This window comes from Sapajus apella, unplaced genomic scaffold (genome assembly GCF_009761245.1).
Source record: "Sapajus apella isolate SASKATOON/1434 unplaced genomic scaffold, GSC_monkey_1.0 scaffold59, whole genome shotgun sequence".
In the NCBI taxonomy this organism is placed as follows: Eukaryota; Metazoa; Chordata; class Mammalia; order Primates; family Cebidae; genus Sapajus; species Sapajus apella.
In genome coordinates this window covers 3579601-3600737 of record NW_022436999.1, presented here as the reverse complement: position 1 = coordinate 3600737, position 21137 = coordinate 3579601, and the positions used below count along the sequence as shown (strand labels likewise).

The 21137-nt window shown below is 49.0% G+C and overlaps 1 protein-coding gene across 2 annotated transcripts in view; it reads left to right on the top strand.

The window, feature by feature from the left end:
- The window catches only part of PLEKHD1 (pleckstrin homology and coiled-coil domain containing D1), a 34692-nt gene extending 30608 nt beyond the window's left edge, over positions 1–4084 (top strand). For both annotated transcript variants that reach the window (XM_032245797.1, XM_032245798.1), the window contains 5 exons: positions 691–869; positions 1445–1577; positions 1947–2091; positions 2541–2690; positions 3005–4084. In XM_032245797.1, coding sequence (XP_032101688.1) covers positions 691–869; positions 1445–1577; positions 1947–2091; positions 2541–2690; positions 3005–3174 — 777 coding nt within the window. In that variant the 3' untranslated portion in view covers positions 3175–4084. The remainder of the gene's footprint in view (positions 1–690; positions 870–1444; positions 1578–1946; positions 2092–2540; positions 2691–3004) is intronic.
- Positions 4085–21137: the final 17053 nt, after the last annotated feature.

Sequence of the window (21137 nt, the reverse complement as noted above, 5' to 3'; positions counted from 1 at the left end):
TCTAAGACTCAGCTCACATATCTCCTAAGTCGAACTTCTCTGAGCTCTTGGCTCCCACAGCATTTTGTACATATTTTATGTACATATTTTATGACGGGAGCCTTGGAGCTTATGGGGTCTTTATTCATTTATCTTTCCCGTTTCATATCATGGGAGGTGGTTCCCGTGGATATTTTCCACTCTGCTTCTGTATAATGCAGCTTAGTAGAAGATCCCAGTCTGTTAATGAAGAGACTTTTTTTTGTTTGAGACAGGCTCTAGCTGTGTTGCCCAGGCTAGAATGCAGTGGTACAATCAGAGCTCACTGCAGCCTCGATCTGTGGGGAGAGCATCTAAATCTGTTCTTGGGCTGGTTCCTGTTGGCTGTTTTTCACATAAGCCCAACACATCTCCTCACTCTGCGCTGGAGGAACAAGGACCCCGGAAGGTCATGCGACCCATTCTAGTAGATGCCATCTCCAGTGGAAGGCACTTTAGGCTCCTTTATGACTCCCTTGATGGAGGAGTAACCTTGCCCTCTTGAGAGAGACATCTGGGCCTTTTAGCTCCGGAGAAGAATTAAGACATTTCAGCTGCCATAGAGGACTGAGAGAGGAGTGGGTCACTCCCTGGAATGGAAAGGCAGGTGAGGGCAGCCACATTGGAGAACCTAAATTGGGCTTTTCTTTTCCTTCCCTCCCTCCGTGCCAGGAACTCTCCATAGAGAAGAAGAAAACCCTGGAAATGCTGGAGGAGAACGAGAACCACCTGCAGACACTGGCCAATCAGAGTGAGCAGCCCCCTCCCAGCGGGGGTCTCCATAGCAACCTCCGGCAGATCGAGGAGAAGATGCAGCAGCTCTTAGAGGAGAAGCTCCTGGCAGAGAAGCGGTGAGGGAGCCCCAGACCCCTGAGTTCATGATGGGCTTCGGGATCTAGTAACCTTCCTCGAACTGGACACCCAGACTCGTGGGTTCTCCTTGGCACTGACCAAGTGGGGGTCACTCACTTCCTTTTGCCTAGGACTTAGTTTCCCCACCAGGAAAGTGGGGAGAGGACTTTCACTACCCAAAGCTGGCTTGATAATGATCTCATGCAATAGTGTGAACCATGCAGAGTCATTAGGTCCTTGTCACCATGCTTTGTGGCAGCCTGGGCAAGTTTTTCAGCCCTCTTTTACAAATGAGGAATTGGAGCCTCAGAGAGGTTATATGACTTTTCTGAGGTCACAGAACTAGCAAGCTCTGGACCCAGGACTCCAGTCTTCTGACTCTAAGCCCAGGGTTCCCATCACTGACCACACCATCTGTCTCATCCCCTGGTGCCTGGACCCACAAAGTTCAGGGGCTTGTGAAGCTCTGGGATTCAAGGTTTCTCCAGCCCAGGTCTCTAAGAGGAGCTGTCCACCCATTGGCAATCCCACCTGGTGAGTGAGCATCGAGTAAGTGCCTCTTCTGTCCCTGCAGGATGAAGGAGAATGAGGAGCGCTCACGGGCCCTGGAGGAGGAGCGTGAGTTCTACTCCAGCCAGTCCCAGGCATTGCAGAACTCGCTGCAGGAGCTGACGGCAGAGAAGCAGCAGGCTGAGCGGGAGCTCAAGGTGCGAACTGGCCTGCTCAGAGCAGCTGGTACCAGGGCCTTTCCCCTCCCTTGGAGACTCCCCCTCCCACCCCTGCACTTTACCGGGTAGCTGGATGAATTATCTCTGTCAGTCTGACCAGACGGCCAGGCACGGGGGAAGGAGCTACCACGGGGGGAAGCAGCGAGTCTGCTGCATCATTGACAGACACCTGCTGGGTGCAGGGGCCAAGTCCAGGCCATCTGGTTCAAAGGGTAAGACTTGGAGGCAGGATGTGATAAGTCCCATCCAAGCCCATTGAGCCAAGGGTGACCAAGGAAGGCTTCCAGGGAAGATGGCAGCTGCTTCCGGGACCCAACTTCCTTCTTGTTTCCCTCTCGTCACCCTCAGGCTGAGGTGAAGGTCCGCATGGACCTGGAGAGGCGTCTTCGGGAGGCAGAGGGGGCCTTGCGAAGCCTGGAACAGGGGCTGAACTCCAAGGTGCGGAATAAGGAGAAGGAGGAGAGGATGAGGGCGGACGTGAGCCATCTGAAAAGTAAGCCCTGCCTCTAGGTCCCAGCCCCCAACCTTGGCGCTCAGCCCCAGATGGGGTCCCTGCCCTGTAGAGCCAGGAACCCCACACAGGGCCTGCTATGCATAAGGTGCTCCACGAGTGTTGAAGGCTTTCTTCTCCAGTTCCCTCCCTGTGGGCATCTACATGCCACTGCTTTCTTGTGGCTGTTGGATATGGGGTAGGAAGAAAGCTGGGAGTTTCTTCCACTTGTCAAAAGCTCAGAGTCCCGTTCTCAGCAGACCTGCCCTGAGATAGCTGCAGATTGTGGTTTGAAAGGCAAAGAAAGCCCCCTTCAGTAGGTGGCTCTGGAATCTCAAGGGACGGGGTCACTATATTTCCCACTCAACCTCACCAGAATCCTTGGGAGGGGAGGAACAAGCGGAGGGTAAGGATGCAGTCGAACCTCACCCTTCCTGGCCCTGCCACCACAGGGTTCTTTGAGGAGTGCATCCGGAATGCCGAGCTGGAGGCCAAGATGCCCGTCATCATGAAGAACTCCGTGTACATCCATAAGGCAGCCACCCGCCGCATCAAGAGCTGCCGCTTCCACCGGCGCCGGTCCAGCACCTCCTGGAATGACAGTGAGTGTGTCTGTCTGCATGTCCTGGGGGGTGGTCACACGGCAGGAAGAGGGCAACATGTGGAGCAAGAAGGGTTGGCCCAGCTCTGAGATGGGACAGTGTGGCCTTGAACCTTGAACCCCACCATCCTTGAACAAATGGGTGAATTCTCAGGGCCCTGGGTTTCTCAAAAGATATGGAAGCCCATGGGTGGGAAGGGGCTGGAAGAAGCTCAGCACACATAAGGGAGTGAGGGGTGGCGTGAGGCTGGGGACAAGCCAGGCCTTTGCGGAGGGAGCGCTCTTCATGGGGCTATCGGGCTCCTGTTTCCCCAGTGAAGCCGTCCCAGTCCTTCATGACCTCCCAGCTGGATGCCAACAACATGGAGGAGCTAAAGGAGGTGGCCAAGCGGCTCAGCAGGGACCAGCGCTTCCGGGAATCCATCTACCACATCATGGCCACCCAGCCCGGAGCCCCCTCAGCACTCTCCCGGGGCGGAAAGTGATGGGCGCTCCTCCCCTGCCTCCCAAGTCTCCCCTGGATGGGTCGGGGAGGGGAAGGGGTGGCAGAGGGAGGCCTCACTCTACCAGCTCCTGGCCTCTCTGGTCTGGAGCCTACTTCTTCTCTGGGGCAGAGCTCCATCTGGGGGCCGGCCTTGCCCTCAAAGAACAGGGATGCTGCCTTCCTCACCCTCACCCCACACCCCACCTTTGGATCTACACCAGGGCCATGCAGGCCCGAGCGGGTGCTGGTTGTCATAGTGAGGTGAGGACAGGGTCTGGTTGTATGTGGAGATTTGTGTTGGCTGGCAAGAGGGCAGGGAGAGGCTATCTACCGCTATGCGGTCGGGCAGGGCCTACCCCTCTGAGGAAGATGGCTGCCCACCCTGGTGCCCGTGGACCTCTCTGGGACTCTGCAGCCCTGCCCCTGGTCCTCATGTAGAAAGGCCTCATCTCCTCACCTTGACATTTCCTATTCCCTTGGGTTTCCTAACCCTCTCTTTGCTTTTGACACTCAGTGAAATGTCCCTCGGCTGAGGCCCCTCATTTACACCACATCAAGGTGTCAGAAGGAAGGGGGCCTAGGACAGCAGCTTCTGGGCTCCTGACATGCCACACACCTGCCGCAGTGCCGCCTTTCCTGAGCTCCGGCCCTGGCTGTGAGACCACCCGCTGAATCCCCTCCTCCTCTGTGCACTTACTCATTCACACAGCCTCGGCACCCTGTGAGGGCAGAGTGATGGCACCATGTCCCTCCTGCATGTGCACCTAGGGCCCTGGCTGGGAGCTGGGGCTAGCAGTGATGCTGGGGGCTCTCCCAGAGGACATGTAAGAAGATCAGGAGTGGGCCAGGCACAGTGGCTCGTGCCTGTAATCCCAGCACTTTGAGAGGCCGAGGCAGAAAGACCACTTGAAGTCAGGAGTTCGAGACCAGCCTGGCCAATACAGTGAAACCCTGTCTCTACAAAAAAATAAAATAAATAGCTGGGCATGGTGGTGCACGCCTGTAGTCCCAGCTACTTGAGAGGCTTAAATGAGAGGATTGCTTGAGCCTGTACTGAGCTGAGATCATGTCACTGCACTCCAGCCAGGGTGACAGAGCAAGACCCTGTCTCAAACAAACACAAACAAAACAAGCTCAGGAGTGAAGGAAAGTCACTCTGGTTTCTGCATTATGTACTCCTGGTTGGGTAAGGAGCCAGTGTTCCTGCTGGTCAAGAGATCACAGATGGCTCCTTCCCAGCTGTTCCTGCTTCAGTCACCTTGCTGCCTCCTCTCCCTAGAGAGGCTTCAGCCTGTGAAGCAGCATGACCATGAACCTTGGTAGATGGGGACACTGGGCCTGTGATGAGGCCAGTAGTCACAAACATCAATCTGTAGCTTCTGTGGAAGACCGCTACCCCCAGGGGTCTCAGGGTGTGTCTGTACCTCACTCGTGGACAGACTGCCCAGCCCCTCTCCCTGCAGGCCCACTGTCCAAAGCTACCTGAGGCTATTGGCCTCTCCTAAAAAGGGATCCTTCTGGGATCAGGGTGCTCTTGGATACTGCTGGCATTAAAGGTGCTCATTCTTTGCTGCTTGGAAAACAGAGAAGTTCTTAGAGATAGACAGATAGCTTCTAGGCAAGTCCCAGCCAAAGGTGCAAGTCCCTGGGAGCCCGTAGCCTATTCTGTGGAAAGAGAAGCATTGCTCCCTCTAAGAACACATGCACATCTTCTGCGAGGCTGGCCAAGCTCAGGCTGGGCTGCCCTGCTCTTTGCTCAGTGCTGCCTGCCAAAACTAATCTCAGTGGTCCCTTTCAGTGACAGGTGGACTTTGACAGCTTCATCCAGTCTCTGCAGCATCTAGCCGGGGAGAGGGCTGAGTCAGTTTGGATAAATGCATTTGACAGGGCTGAGTCTAAATGTAAAACTTTAAACATGTATAAACCTGCATAAACCTGGAACTTGTTTCTTTAATACATATGAAAGATGAACTTTGAATTGAAGGGGAATATTTATAAAACCAAGATAACTGTTTCCTTTGTTTTTAAAGAATTAATCATGGCTTGCTTTTAGAGAGACCTTTTGTAAATTTTCAAATGCATTTGTTTTTCTTGGGCAAGCTATTAACCAGAAAGGAAAGTGCTAATCTTCGTTTGCTTTGTGCTGCTATAAAAGAATACCTGAGACTGGGTAATTTCTAAGAAACAGAAATGTATTGGCTCACAGACATGGTGGCTAAGATGTCCAACATCAAGGTGCTGGCATCTGGCAAGGACCTTCTTGTTGCATCATCCCACAGTTGAGGACAAAGAGATGGTGAGAGCAAGAGGAGCCAAACTTGTTCTTGTCTAACAAACCCACCCCCTTGATAATGACATTAATCCATTCATAAGGGCAGAGTCTTCATGGCCTAATCACCTCTTAAAGATCCCACCTCTTTCGAATCACCTGAGGTGAGGAGTTTGAGACCAGCCTGGCCAACATGGTGAAACCCCATCTCTACTAAAAATACAAAAATTATCTGGGTGTGCTGGGTGCCTGTAATCCCAGCTTCTCGGGAAGCTGAGACAGGAAAATCACTTGAACCTGGGAGGGGGAAGTTGCAGTGTGCTGAGATCGTGCCATTGGGCTCCAACCTGGGCAACATGAGTGAAACTCCACCTTTAAAAAGAAAGAAAGAAAAAAGGTCCCACCTCTTAATATTGTTACAATGGCAATCAAATTTCTTTTTTCAATCCTGCAAACTACTGGGATGGTAACTAAATTTCAGTGTGAGTTTGGGAGGGAGCATTCAAGCTGTATCAGTGCTTTTCCACGCACATTTACCAATTGGGACTTCCTCCTATTCTCAACCTGTATTTTCCATGCCTCAGGCAAGTCTGAGTTATCTTCAGCCAACTGAACAATCCATGTGTTTGTTTGTTAAAAGCTTACTATGTACCTAGCACTGTAAATAGAAAAATAGCAACATCTCTATATGAAAATATGTAGGGGTGGAAATTGCTTAGTGGAAATATATTGATATAATTTTTTTTTCATTTTTAAGAACAAAACTCTTATTCCTTGGCCAATTAAATGCATTTCCTGCAATATCTCTTTAAGTATGTGGTGTGGTCATTGCTAGAGAGAGGTTGCTCCCTGCAGGCCACATGTAGAATTATGGAGTCTGTTTGCCCTCTATCTCTAATACACACTCCTGCGCGTACTTCTCTACCTTTGAGGAAGTGCTCCCCACTTCGCACCTCCTAATAATTAATTGAAAAACCTGTGTTTCAGCCCTGAGGTCCTGGCTGCCCCTGTGTAACAAGGACTATCAGTTAGATACTCTTCTGATTTTAGACAGATTAAAGGGACAGAACTGGCTGTGCCAGTGGGAATAGCCTCAGAGAGACAAAGGGTGCATAGGTTTTTTCATTTGGTGAGTTTTTTTTTTTTTTTAAGAGATAGAGTCTCAATGTGTTGCCCAGGCTCGGGGGGTGCAGTGGTATGATCATGGCTCACTATAACCTTGAACTCCTGGGCTCAAGTGATCCTTCCACCTCAGCCTCCTCAGTAGCTGGGACTACAAACATGTACCGTGATGCCCAGCCAGGATACCTAGCTTTATGGCCTGCTAGTTTTAGTATCCCTGCTGGAAACTGACAGTTTTACAGGCTCTGATGTGAAGAGGTTTATGCTTTTCTTTAGCAATCATATAAAGGAGAGCCAGAAATTAGTGAGAAATGGTAATGACTGGATTCTCCTCCTATTTGGTTTGTGTGCTTTTCCACCAATGATGTTAATGGGTGAAGCAAGAGATATGTGAAACACTTGGGTTCTGACCCACTCCCCAGCTCCCAGGCCTTGCAAAAGATGCACTGCCTCTATTCATCTGGAAGGATGTAATTCTTGCCCCCAACCCACTCCAAGCCCACCCGGCTCAGCATAATCTGAGCAGCCTGTGTTTGGAGTCCACAATGAATTATGATAGTGGAACAAAACTTGCTCAAGTCTCAGGGAGTCGGTCCAGGTATGTCAGACTTGATCCAACAGGAAGGTAAATAGACCCACTGGGCAAAATAGTCCTGGAGCCCTCAGATAAAGTCCAGCAGTCCCTGTGGAACTGTGTGCTTCTGCAATCAGCCATGTTGATGCTCCTCAGACCCCCAGGCCTCTGCAAGGTCTCCACAAATTCAGAAACCTTGCAGCTTTGAGTCTTGGAGAAAAAGCTGCTGACTATCTCATCCCACCCCTGGCAAACAGGAATGGAGGGATGTCTTTTGCAAGGCTTTAGGAGAGATTACAATGGTTGTTTTTGCCTTTTGAAAGAGAGCCACTTCCAGACACACAAAGTAACTGGGAGAAGCTGGTTATTCAAATTTCCAAGTGAGTGTGGAAGGTTGTGGTGTCAACACCCCCAGGTTCAGTTCTCCTGACTCCGCAGATCCCATCTCCCATTCCCTTCCCTGGAACTGGGCTTCCACCCATGGCTAACAGCGCTTCTGACCCAGAAATGAGCTTCACCACTCCATCTTACTGGGTTAAAAATGTTCATGAGAAATATAGGAAATACTCTAAGTCCAGGAGTCCTGGGGGTTGGGAGTCTTCATAACCAAATCCCTTGTGGCGAACTTAACCTGTCACTGTCAACTCTGAGTCTGCCTCTGGCTGAGACTTGACAGTCAGGCAGGGAAGTTGGGGAGAGTCAGGGTTGCTCACAAGGGCTCAACAGCAGGGGCTCCGGGAGACATCCAGGCGGTTGCAGAGCCAGCTGCGTTTGGAGGCTCATACTCTCTTTGCACTCCACCATCCTTCCCCTCGAGGATCTGACACCTGCCTCTGGGCTGAGAGTCCCACTATGAGCAGACTCAGCCTCCCCTTGTTATCCTGGCAAAAGCTGTGGCTGATGGGCCTTGGAGCATCCACAAAGAGAACATTCCCCCTTGCAGAGCAGTGACTCCACTGGCAAGACAAGACCAAGGGGAAGAAGTTGTTGTGCACGGTCTGCGGCTGTGGGCGCTGGGGAAGGCCCTGCTTTGCACTCACTGGCTCCTGTGGCTTTTGAAAAGTCACTGTTTAAAAAGTTTACTGTATTTATGCATTTTTAGTAAGCAGGAGAGAAATCCCTTCAATATTACAAGGCTGCTTAGAGCCCTCGTGGTTCTGAAGTTCTGTAACTGGGGTCTGCATCCCTGAAATTAACAAAAAATTGGCTGCCACTGTTACCAGTGATCAAGAACACACAGGATGTTAGGTTCTGGCTCAGGTAGAACTCAGTGCCATGCCATCAGAATTTTCTAGGAAAATACAACATTTTGGCTTTGAGATGAGAACAGGAAAGACAACTAATTTATCACCTCAAGGAAAAGGTAACTGTGACTAATCACAGTTGCTTGGAAGGTTTTTCTGGTAAAGAAAAGATGCCCATTGTCATGTTCACCCTGGTATCTGAGACCATGAGTCAGCATCACTTCTTTCCATCCCCGAGAGACACGGTTTGCTCTGTCACCCAGGCTGGAGTGCACTAGTACAATCATAGCTCACTGTAACCTCCTGGGCTTGAGCAATTCTCCTGCCCCAGTCTCCTAAGTTGTAGGATTACCAGTGTGAGCCACCATGCCTAGCCACTTCTTTCCATCTTCACTCAACACATATTTATTGTGACTCTATTGCATGAAGTCAAGCGCCTACCACATGCTTATCTCTTTCACTTACTGGGTCTTAAATTGTGGTGAAATACATACAGCCTAACATTTGCCATTTTAACTATTAATATTTCTAAGTGTACAGAGGCCGAGTGCAGTAGCTCACACCTGTAATCCCAGCACTTTGGCAGGCTAAGGCAGGAGATCACTTGAGGCCAGGAGTATGAGACCAGCCTAGGCAACATGGTGAAACTCCACTGTCTCTACTAAAAATACAAAAATTAGCCAGGCTTGGTGGTGCACACTGTAATCCCAGCTACTTAGGAGGCTGAGACATGAGAATAACTTGAACCCAGGAGGTGGAGGTTTCAATGAGCCGAGACTGTGCCGCTGCATTCCAGCCTGGGCAATAGAGCAAGACTCTGTGCGTGTGTATATATATTTCTAAGTGTACAGGTCAGCAGTGTTAAACATGTTCACACTTTTTGCAACCACTCTCCAGAACATTTTTGTCTTGTAAAACTCAAACTCTGTATCCATTAGACACTCCCCATTCTCCTAACCCCCAGTCCCTGGCAACCACCATTCTACTTTCTGTCTTTGTGATTTTTGACTACTGTATATACCTTATATAAGTGGAATTATACAGCATTGGTCTTTTTTTATGCCTGGCTTATTTCACTTACGATAATGTCCTCAAGGTTCATCTATGTTGTAACATATGTCAGAATCTCCTTCCTTTTTAAAGTTGGATAATGTCCTATCAGTTTTCAGGAGAAAACCTGATTAAAATCTCATTCTTCTGACAAATTGTTGGCCAATGGGGAAAGCCCTGGACGTCTTAAAGCACAAGAGAGTCACAACCAAGGGAAACTGGATCCCTACCCTTCCCTTTTCCAGATTTCTCCCTCCCCACTGTGGCCTGGTGTTAAGGGATGCTTTGGTGTTCATATCTACCTTCTTCCCAGCAGATGGCAGCATGCTCTGAGCTGGCTTGCAAATTCCAACCTCCCCTTTGTAAAATGAGGGTGTGCACTTATGTCATGATCACATGAGGATTTCTGAGTGCCACAATTTGGAGGAGGCAGTGACAATGACACTCTCATGTCACTTTCAGGGTATTGAGATACATTGTAGTTTACATCTTGTGAAATAGGTATACAGATTACACTATCTAGTTTTAACAAGTTAACTGTCATAGACTGCATACATGGCTCTAAACATTTCTGCAAAGAAGCTGCAAGTCATACTATTAATGCAAGTACAAGCATACAACAAGGAAAAGAAGTGCTGACATTTTCCCCCCTCCTGTAAGAGCCATGTTAACTCTGTTACACTAGGTAGGAACAAATATGATCTAATCAGACCTAACAAGGAGTTGGCCTCCTACATTTGAAATAATTGAGAAAACATGGGGTGGTATTCAGCTGCAAGTAACGGAAAGCCCAACCATGGTAGCTTACACAAACAGAGGCGTATTTTTCTCATCTATCTAGAGATCTGAAAGCAGGCAGCTGATGACATTGCTAAATCACATAAAGAAGTGAGGGCCAGCTTCTCTGCCATTCTCTTGGCCTTTCTCTCATAATTGCAAGATGTTCAGCCATCAGGCTGGGTGCAGTGGGTTGTGCCTTTAATCCCAGCACTTTGGGGAGGCTGAGGTGGGCAGATCATGAGGTCAGGAGATCGAGACCATCCTGGCCAACTTGTTGAAAACCCATCTCTACTAAAAATACAAAAATTAGCCAGGTGTGGTGGCACACACCTGTAGTCCCAGCTACTCAGGAGGCTAAGGCAGGAGAATCACTTGAACCCAGGAGGCAGAGGTTGCAGTGAGCCGAGATTGCACTACTGCACCCCAGCCTGGCAACAGAGAAAGACTTCATCTTAAAACACACACAAACACACACACACACACACACACACACACACACACACAAGATGTTCAGCCATCACATCGGCATTCAAGGTGGGAAGGAAATAAAAGGCATTGTCTGCACTGTTGATCTATTTTTCATGAAAACTCCCCAAAGCACCTCAAAAACTTTTGCTTACATTTTATTGGCCAGAGCTGGATCACATGGCCACCACCAGTTGCAAGAAAGGCTGAAAGTGACTATTTGGCTTTCTAGTCTTTGTGGCAGTGCTAGCAAGAGAGAAGGGAGTTAAGAGTGTTTGCTAAATTAGCCAACCAATAGTGTTTGCCACAAGACTGCTTAAGTATGGATTTATATTCACTGGTCATTAATGATATACTTCATAAAAAGTGAATATTGAGGTTGTGTGTCATGACTCATGCCTGTAATCCCAGCACTTTGGGAGGCCAAGGCTCACTTGAAGCCAGGAGTTCAAGACCAGCCTGGACAGTATAGCAAGACTCTATTTCTATGGGAAAAAAAAAAAGCAACTATTGAACCTTGAGATATTTTCTCTGACAATATAATACATGTACATGGGGAGTGATGCTGAAAACGGTTGCAGTGTGCAATAAAACAGTTGGATAGCATTACCCTACCACTTGAAATTCATTCACTCCTTTCTTAAGAACAAAATCCTGGTTTACCCCTAAAGGGAAGGTGAATTCTATTTCAAGCTGGAGGGTAAATCCTGATTAGTTTAATCCAATCATGGCAATTTCACTTCTACCAGAGATTTCCTTAGGAGTGGGCATGCGACCCAGGCTGGCCACTGGAGTGAGAAGCCCAGTGAAGGACTCCTGGTGACAGATCTTCACTCCTTAAAAAAGAGTCATGGTGCAGATACAATATCAGACACACCACCACCAAATGGGAATTAACCAATGCTGGATCTGCCCAATTTCAGGGCTCCGTATCATGGGAACTAACTTGCCTTCCTTATAGTTTAGGCCATTTTGGTTTTTTGGTTTTTGTTTTTTGAAACAAAGTCTCACTCTGTCACCCAAGCTGGAATACAGTGGCATGATCAGAGCTCACTGCAGCCTCAACCTCCCAGGCTCAGGCAATCCTCCCACCTCAGCCTCCTGAGTAGCTGGGACTATAGGTGTGCGCCACTATACTCAGCTAACGTTTTGTAACTTTTTGCCATGTCATCCTGGCTGGTCTTGAACTCCTGGCCTCCAGTGATCCTCCCACCTTGGCGTCCCAAAGTGCTGGGATTATAGGCATGAGTCACCGATCCCTGCCAGTTTAGGCCATTTTGATTGGGTTTTGTGTTAATCTGCAAACAAGAACTGCCTAACCGGGCTGGGCCCAGTAGTTCACGTCCATAATCCCAGTACTTTGAGAGGCCTGGATCACTTGAGCCTAGGAGTTTGAGCCCAGCCTGGACAATATAGCAAGACCCACATCTTAAAAACAACAACAGCCCAACCAACACAGTCACTTTAGCTCTAACAGAAATGTATGATCCTCAAAATCTGAAGGCCTTTTCCCAAGGAAGTCAAAGCATTTTTCAGCCACAGAAAAATAACTGGAATTTATCTACTCATTCATTCAACAAATATTTATTGAGAAGGCAATATATTTTCTAAAATTTGATGATGTTTCCCCCCCACCCCACAAATTAAAAATCTCTGAAGTTAGGCTGTATCTTAAATTCGTGGCATCTTGCAATTGCTGTTGGCCATGCTGCAGTCTTGATGAGGTTATCATTCCCTGTGCAAACATCAGAAGTTCCAGCATCAGCTGGGAGCAGTGGCTCATGCCTGGAATCCCAGCACTCTCAGAGGCTGAGGCGGGCAGATCACTTGAGCTCAGAAGTTCAAGGCCAGCCTGGCTGACATGATGAAACTCTGTCTCTACTAAAAACACAAAAATTATCTGGGTGTGGTGGTGGGTGCTTGTAATCCTAGCTACTTGGGAGGCTGAGGCACAAGAATCACTTGAGCCCAGGAGGTGGAGGTTGCAGTGAGTAGAGATTGCACCACTGCACTCCAGCCTGGGCAACAGAGTGAGACTCCACCTAGAAAAGAAAAGAAAAAAAATACAGCATCAGAACTTACAGAATGTGTGTCAATAGCTTGGGTGAAAAAAATTCTCAAACGATCATGAAGCATGCTCTTAGCCTGTAAGAACCAAATGGTGGTGGGGGAAGTGGCAAACCAGGCATGTTTTGCAGCATTTGTGATTATAGGAACCAACAGCAAGCTAAATCCACAAAATTGTGAAGTTTTTTTTTTTTCTTGTTTTTGAAGACAAAATCTCACTTTGTTGCCCAGGCTGGAGTGCAGTGGTGCGATCTTGGCTCACTACAACCTCTGCCTCGCTGGTTCAAGCAATTCTCATGCCTCAGCCTCCTGAGTAGCTGGGATTACAGGCACCCACCACCCACACCTGGCTTTTTTTTTTTTTAACTTTTAGTAGAGACAGGGTTTCACCATGTTCACCAGGCTGGTCTCGAACTCCTGATCTCAGGTAATCTACCTGCTTCAGCCTCCCAAAGTGCTGGGATTACAGGCATGAGACACTGCGCCCAGCCACAAAGCTGGTTTTAAGAACCCAACACATATGACACTGAGTTCTTTTATGGATTCTTTTGAGAAATGTTTCATCACCAACACTCTTGATGCCACAGAGAATGACAGTATGTGAAAAAAGATGGTCACTGTCAACTCAGTCAAAAACACAGGAGTCAGATTTGGAATGAGAAGTTCTAGAAATATCTTAGCCAACTTCGTTCACTTCTCTTTCCTGTTTTATTATGTGCAAAAGTGATTTATAATAGAACTCTATGACAAACAGAATCTAGCTTTTTTCAATAAGTACAAAATAAAAATTCTAAGTGAAAGGAGAGTGTCATAGTTTAATTAGCAGTCTTCTAATTTCTTGGTGGCATGTAAAATAACAATGTGCCTTGCGCTTGCTGGTGTCTTGAGTTGGGTGATACATACTGTGTGCCAAGCACTGCTCTGGTCCTGGATACGGCAGTAAACAACAGAGACAAAAACTCTGGTTGTTTGTGCAGGTTGACTGTGCAGAGCCCTTTATTACTTACAGTACTTTATTTTTTTGGAGACAGGGTCTCACTCTGTCACCCAGGCTGCAGTGCAGTGGCATGATCATAGTTCACTGTAGGCTTGATCTCCTGGGCTCAAACGATCCTTCCATCTCAGCCTCCCATGTAGCTGGGTTTACAGGTATGCACCACAACGCCCAGCTAATTTTTTGTATTTTTAGTTGACACAGGGTTTCACCATATTGGTCAGGCTCGTCTTGAACTCCTGACCTCAGGTGATCCACCCACCTCAGCCTCCCAAAGTACTGGGATTACAGGTGTGAGCCACTGCACCCTGCCATCTTTTTTTTTTTTTTTTTTTTTTCACATTTTTAGTAGAGACAAGGTTTCACTATGTTGTTCATGCTGATCTCAAACTCCTAAGCTCAAGCAATCCTCCTGTCTGGGCCTCTCAAAGTGCTGAGATTACAGGTGTGAGCCACCACACCTGGGCCAGAGTCCTTTATATGTCATTTGAGGACCTATATGATAGCTACTTTTCCATCATCAACCAGTGGCTTCCAAGGTTGCCCTGGGCCATATTCTCCAGTTACCCATAAGGATTTCCCCTTCCCATTGTGCCTGGAAGTGGCTCAGAGCACCTCTGTTTTCATGTAATTGGCTGAAACGTGGTCACATGGCCACATCTGCCTGTGGGGGAGTCTGGGAGGTGTAGTCTGAGTATCCAGGAAAAAGGGTGTTGATGAATGTTATTGCAGATGAGCAATCAATGATCTGTGCTACATACTGTAAGCAGCACTGTGCAGGCGGAAGAGAGTCCCAGCAGCCTAGGACCTCTCCAAGAAAAGAAAACCCCAAAACCCCAACTTGCCTGTCCTGCTACAATCTCTTGAGATGCTGTCCTGAATATCAGACACACCACCACCAAATGGGAAGATGTTCATGACTGGTGAACATTATCAACAGAACTGGTGACCCATAAGGCTAATGAGGTTAGTGGTGCCTGTGGTGCTTATTCTAAATAATGAATCTCTCTACTCGAGATCTTTTTGGGCAGAGGAGATATTTCAGGAGTGCCCAGAAAGCCCCATCATTTGGCACTGCTGATTCCACCCACTGTGCCTGCTCGGAGAGACCGGAGGTGGCTGGGTGGCTTGTTCAGTAGTTTGTGCCTGTAACTCTAGATACAAGGCTATAGCTTCCAGGATACAGAACACAGCCATGGTGCAGAGGCCCTGTCAGCCCGGCATATGAGTTTGGGCATCACCAATTACGACCTATGACTTGGGCAAATTATGTAATATTTCTGAGCACTGGAGTCCTCATTTATAAACGAACATTTCTCAAATGTAAACGTGGTTGTAATACTTGCCCTTATTACCCCACACATTGTTGAGAGGTTGCAGAGCTGAAGTAGGGGAGACCTTTGTGAACCATCAAGGTTTATATAAACATACATTGTGTTGATGAGAGCAGTGTCTGCACTTAGGAGGGGCTCCATGAATCCTCCTTGAATGAGTAATGATGGCCTTGCTCATGCTCCCTGCATCTGATGTGACCTCTGTGAGCCCCTTGTTTGAAAGCCTTTCCCCCTCCTTCCAAGCCCCCTTGGACGTGTGCATACACACACACATGCACGCTCAGTGGAGCTTGTCCGTTTGGCATTCAGCGTAAGGTCTGTAAGTCAGAGCTGAGGAGCTGAGGCCTAACGCCCATGGAGCACCCTCAGGACAAGGAGGAAAGCTGGGGGTTGTGGCTGCCCTTTCCCCCGTGTGGCGGCTGAATGCATTTTTCACTGGGAGTTCCAGGAGAAGCCCACATGTAGGAGCTGTGCTGCGGCACGCAGCTTTGTCCCCATCCTTTGGACAGCTCTGTGTGCTGGCCCCTCTCTGCCTCTCCACCTCTCCTCACCATGAGCCATTTGCCCACCCCTTGAATCCCATGACATATTCCTGACATGAAATCTTTTGCTGTCTCGTCTTGCTCCCCTAACAGCTCCTAGAGAGAAGAGAGGCTGTAAACACGATGCGTTCTCTCCATTTCAGAGCTATGAAAATTAAGGCACAGAGGAGAAGCCATTTCTTCAGATGAGGCCAAAGAGCCACTGGGAAGAATCCACTTGGAAAGAGGACACTTTGAGTTTTCGCCATGTTGGCCGGGCCGGTCTTGAACTCCTGACCTCAGTCTGGTGGCATCCGAAGCTGGGAAGGACTCTGAATCACGGTATTAGCCATAGTAGCCAGGGCCTCAGCGCCTAGAAATGGGGACTAGCTGCCACGCGATGGCTGCTCTCTCCACTTGCCTCTGGTTCTTTGTGTGATGATGGCTTTGCTCTCTCCCACTGCAAACACCCGGCGAGAACACGGCTGCTGGCAGCCCCAGCCTGGCTGGTGGGGAGAATACACGCAGAGGATGGACCGAGGTGTGGGTGTGTGTGGCGTGCAACTGGGAGGGACTGCTGGATCACAGGGCGAGTCGTGTCAAGGAACAGCAGCAGCGGTAGGACCACATGCTTTCCGGGCTCCAGCTGCCGTTTCCTGAAGGCTGGCCCAGCCATGGTTGTCATGGCAACAGCCTGATGGGAAGGTCTTAAGGAAAACACTGAGGCTGAAGTGTTCTGAATGATATTTGCCTGTCAATGAGTCCCTCTCTAGCTAAGAGCCAAAGAAAGAAAAGCCTGACTATTGGGGCCCATCTCACTCCGGATTGGGAGATCAATCGGCAGAAGTACCTTGTGGTGTCAAGTCTGGGTTTCCCTCCCAACCCTGAGGTTTCGGGGGCTGGCTGGCACTAGCTTTGCCCGTATGTGGCTGTGACCTGTTAACAAAGACGGATGTGCCCGCACTTACCGTTTCTTCCTGAGGCACGGGGAAAAGCACACTGCGGTGAGGTACCTGGGGCAAGTGAACCTCCCCTCCTCAGCGGTCTCCTTGTGGCCAGATTCTCCTCCAGCTGCTGCCCAAGTGATCTTTCAAACCAGTGAATCCCATCAGCTTGCTTCCCTGCTTAAATCCTTCAGTGGCTCCAGATTCCTGGCCAAATAAAGTTCAGTGCCTGAGCTTAACAGTCCTCCTCCTCCTCCTTATCTCGCCTTCTCTGGACTCTGTTGATGTCACTGTCCTCTGCTCACACTCCCTGCAAATCTCTATTCCCAGAGAGCTTCCTGCCTGTGTCTTTGTGCACACTGTGTGCTTGGAATGTCTTCCTGCTTCCCAAGAGAACGTTATCTCCTTTAAATAAAATGTGTGACTCCTCCAGTCTGTATGACTCTCAGATGAGAATGGTGCCAGCCAAGTGACCTTGTCTCTAGTCTCCTGAGCCCTCTCCATGCCTGAGGCCATAGCCAGGCCTGCTCAGCCCTTCTGTCCATCCCCTGGATGGACTTCCCCTTTAGAGATGAGCAGCTCTAAGATAAATTTAAACCTCTCTCCTTGCCTCCTTTTGCTCTTAAGGACTCATTCATTCATCCGACAAAGACTTAATGAATGTCCTTTATGCACCAGGCACTCTTCCAGGCACTTGGATACATTAGTGGACCAAACAGAAATCCCTGCCCTCATGAAGCTTATGTTCTAGCAGGGGAGATGATCAATACACAATGTATGTAAGAAAAAGTAATTATATAATATATCAAAAGGCACTAAGAGCTATGGTAAATAGAAAAAATAGAGCAAGGAAGGGAGTTTGGGAGCCCCAGGAAGAAGGGTGGGACAGGTGGTGTATAGAGTGGCAGGATCAGTCTTGTCTTAGTTTGCTAGGGCTGCCGTAACAAATGCTGCAGGCTGGGTGGCATAAGCAACAGAAACATTTCTCGTGGTTCTCGAGGCTGGAAGTCCAAGATCAAGGTGCTGGTGAGGCAGGTTTCATCCTGACATCTCTTCTCCTGGCTTGCAGGTGGCTGCCACCTTGCTTTGTGCTCACATGCCCATTTCTTTGTGCTGGTTTATGCAGACAGAGAGAGCTCGGTGTCTCTTCCTCTTTTTCTGAAGATATCAGCTCTATGGGATGAAGTTCCACCCCATGACCTCACTTAACCCTAATTACTTCTTATAAGCCCTGTCTCCAAGCACCATCACATTGGGGGTTGGGCTTGTAAACCAAAAAGTACTTGAGACAGGTCTCAATCAATTTTTTTTTCTTTTTTTGAGATGGAATCTTGCTTTGTCGCCCAGGCTGGAGTGCAGCGGCGTGATCTCAGCTCACTGCAACTTCTGTCTCCCGGATTCAAGCAATTCTCCTGCCTCAGGCTCCTGAGTAGCTGGGATTACAGGTGCCCACCACCACATCTAGCTGATTTATTTATTTATTTATTTTATTTTTTTATTTTTAGTAGAGACAGGGTTTTGTCATGTTGGCCAGGCTGGTCTTGAACTCCTGGCCTCAAGTGACCCGCCTGGCTCAGCCTCCCAAAGTGTTGGGACTACAAATGTGAGCCACCTCACCCGGCAGTCTCAATTAATTTTTCTTCTTGAGGTGGGTTCTTGCTTTGTTGCCCAGGCGGGAGTGCAGTGACATGATCTTGGCTCACTGCAACCTTTGCCTGCTGGGTTCAAGAGATTCTCATGCCTCAGCCTCTTGAATAGCAGGGATTACAGGCACCCACCACCATGCCCAGATAATTTTTGTATTTTTAGTAGAGACGGGGATTTCACCATGTTGACCAGGCTGGTCTTGAACTCCTGACCTCAAGTGATCCACCTGCCCTGACCTGCCAAATTGCTGGATTACAGGTGTGGGCCACCATGCCCGGCAATCCATTTAGAAAGTTTATTTTGCCAAGGTTAATGAGGCGCTCTTGGAAGGCAGGTCCATGCCTTTCTCCAAAGACGATTTTGAGGACCTCAATATTTAAAGGGGAAAGGGCAGATATTGGGGAAAGAGGAAAAAAAATTTTAAAGGCGTGGGTCGATAAGAGATGGCTGCATTCTTCAGAGGTTTTTTTTTTAGATGGAATCTTGCTTTGTTACCCAGGCTAGAGTGCAGTGGCACTATCTTGGCTTACTGCAACTTCTGCCTCCTGGGTTCGAGTGATTCTCCTGCCTTAGCCTCCTGAGTAGCTGGGACTACAGGTGTGTACCACCACACCTGGCTAATTTTTTTGTATTTTTAGTAGAGACAGGGTTTCAATATGTTGGCCAGGCTGGTCTCAAACTCCTAACCTCAAGTGATCTGCCCCCCTCAGTCTCCCAAAGTGCTGAGATTACAGGCATGAGCCACCATGCCAGCCTTCTTTTGAGTCTTTGATAAGCCTTTCCGTGAATACATGATTTACATGTGGGGGCGCAGGGTAGAGGAATAGTCACTTATGCCATGTCTAGCTCAATGAACCTGCATTTTTACATCATAGGAAGCAATCAGATATGCATGTGTCTCAGGTGAGCCGAAGGATGACAGAGTTCTGTCATTTGTCCCACACCTGTGAAGATGAGTTATCCATTTACATTATCCAGGTAAAATTCAGCAGGTTTGTTTCAGGGTAAAGATCTTGGGGCCCTAGAATTTCCTAGTAAGAAAATTGTGAGTGAGGTATGTAGCTTTTTCCCCCCCAAATCTTTGTAGCTATCTTATTATTTAGAAATCAAATGGGAGGCAGTTTTGCCCAATGCAGTACTCAGCTTGACTTTTCCCTTTGACTTATGATTTGGGAGTCTTGAGATTTGTTTCCCATTCACAGCCTTCAACATAGGAATTTGGAGGGGGGAACACAATTCAATCTATATCAAGCCTCATTGAGAAGGTAAGACGTGAGCATAAAATTAAAGGAAGTGAGAGTTAGAATACCTGGGAAGAGACCTCCAGGCAATGGGGTGGCTACAGCAAAGACCTCGGGGCAGGAACGTGCCTGGCATGTTGGAGGAACAGCAAAGAGTCCACTGTGGCTGCAGTGCACAGAGCAAGGAGGACAATAGCAAGAGGTGAGGATAGAGCAGCGAACGGACTTGGTCCTGCAGGGCGTTGTAGACCTTGTAAGGCTTTGACTTTTCCTCTGAGAGAAACAGGAGTCATTGTGGAAGGGCTGACCAGAAGGACCACATGATCGGCCTTATGTTCTAAATGACCACCCAGTGCTGTATGGAGATTAGGCCCTGGGGACAAAGATAGGAAACAGAAGGACCTGCTAGGAAACTTGTACAGAGATCCAGATAAGAAAGGATGGTGGCTGAGACCATGGCGGTAAGAATGGTCAGATTCTGTACGTATGCGGAAGATAAAGTCCACAGAATTTCTTAACAAATTGGACAAGGAGTGTGAGAGGAAGAGCGGAGTGAAAAATGACTCTTAAGATTCTGGCATGGAAGAATGGAGCTGCCGTCAGGTGAGATGATGGAGGCTGCCAGTAAAGCGGGCAGGGACGACAAGATCAGCGGCTTCATTTTGGACGTGTTGAGTTCGAGATGTCTGCTAGACTCCCAGGTGGATATATCAGCTATGTAACTGGGTATATAAGCCCAGTGTTTGGAGAGAGACTTGGGATGCAGATAGGAGTTTGGGAGTCATACCCTGCTGATGGCATTTAAACTATGAGAGCAGATGAGATCATCAAGGCAGTGAGAGAGGAGCCAGGACAGTGGTCTGACCCTGGGGCACCCCAAGAAGACCAGCTGCCATGGAGACTGAGATCAAGGCTGATTTGCCCAAAACCAGGGTGCCCAAGGAAGGACAAAAGGGAGATGGATAATGCAGACCAGGTACTGCGGGTCTCGCGAGACAAGTTTCTGCTCTCCCCATTGCTGACCTCCTTACAAGGCCCTGTTTCCCAGCCTCGACCCTAAAACCATCCTGCTGTGGCCATGAGGTTCTCAATGCTCTCTAATTCCTGGCCTTAAAAAAAAAATGAGCATGAAAATGTGAGATTAGAGCTAGAAGATCTGTCTTTGATCATCCACACCTGCGAGGTTTACCCTCCCTACGGCTCAGCTCCGATGCATTCCTCGGGGTGGGGAATGGGGCGCTTTGCCCGGCCACCCCCCTCTCCTGGGGTCCTCTCTCTGCCGCTTCCCCCATCCCCGTTCCCGGGCTTGTCTCAACCCCACCCGGTGCCTGCTGCTGTTTGTGCCCGAGGGCCTCATCTCCTCGCAGAGGCTGGCTCCCCGCGCCCCGCATCCCACGCTGGGACACGCCTGTGGCCTTGCCAAGGTAGGCGGGACACGGCCTCCTTCCTTCCCATCCAGCGCCGGCGAGGCTCAGCCCTCACCGTCTCACTGGCAGCAGAGACCAAGCCTTGGGGACTCCACGGGATAATCAACAGCGACAACGCCCCCAGGGGCCTCCGGAAAGGGACACCATTGGTCGCAGGCCTCCAGGCTCTCGTCGGCCTGGCGAGTGAGGTGGCACGCAGCGCCAGTCCTCTGCAGGAACCTGTGCTGGGGGGAAAGGCGAGCTCCGCGCAGACCGCGGAAGTGGAGGCCAGGGCTGGGGTCCCTG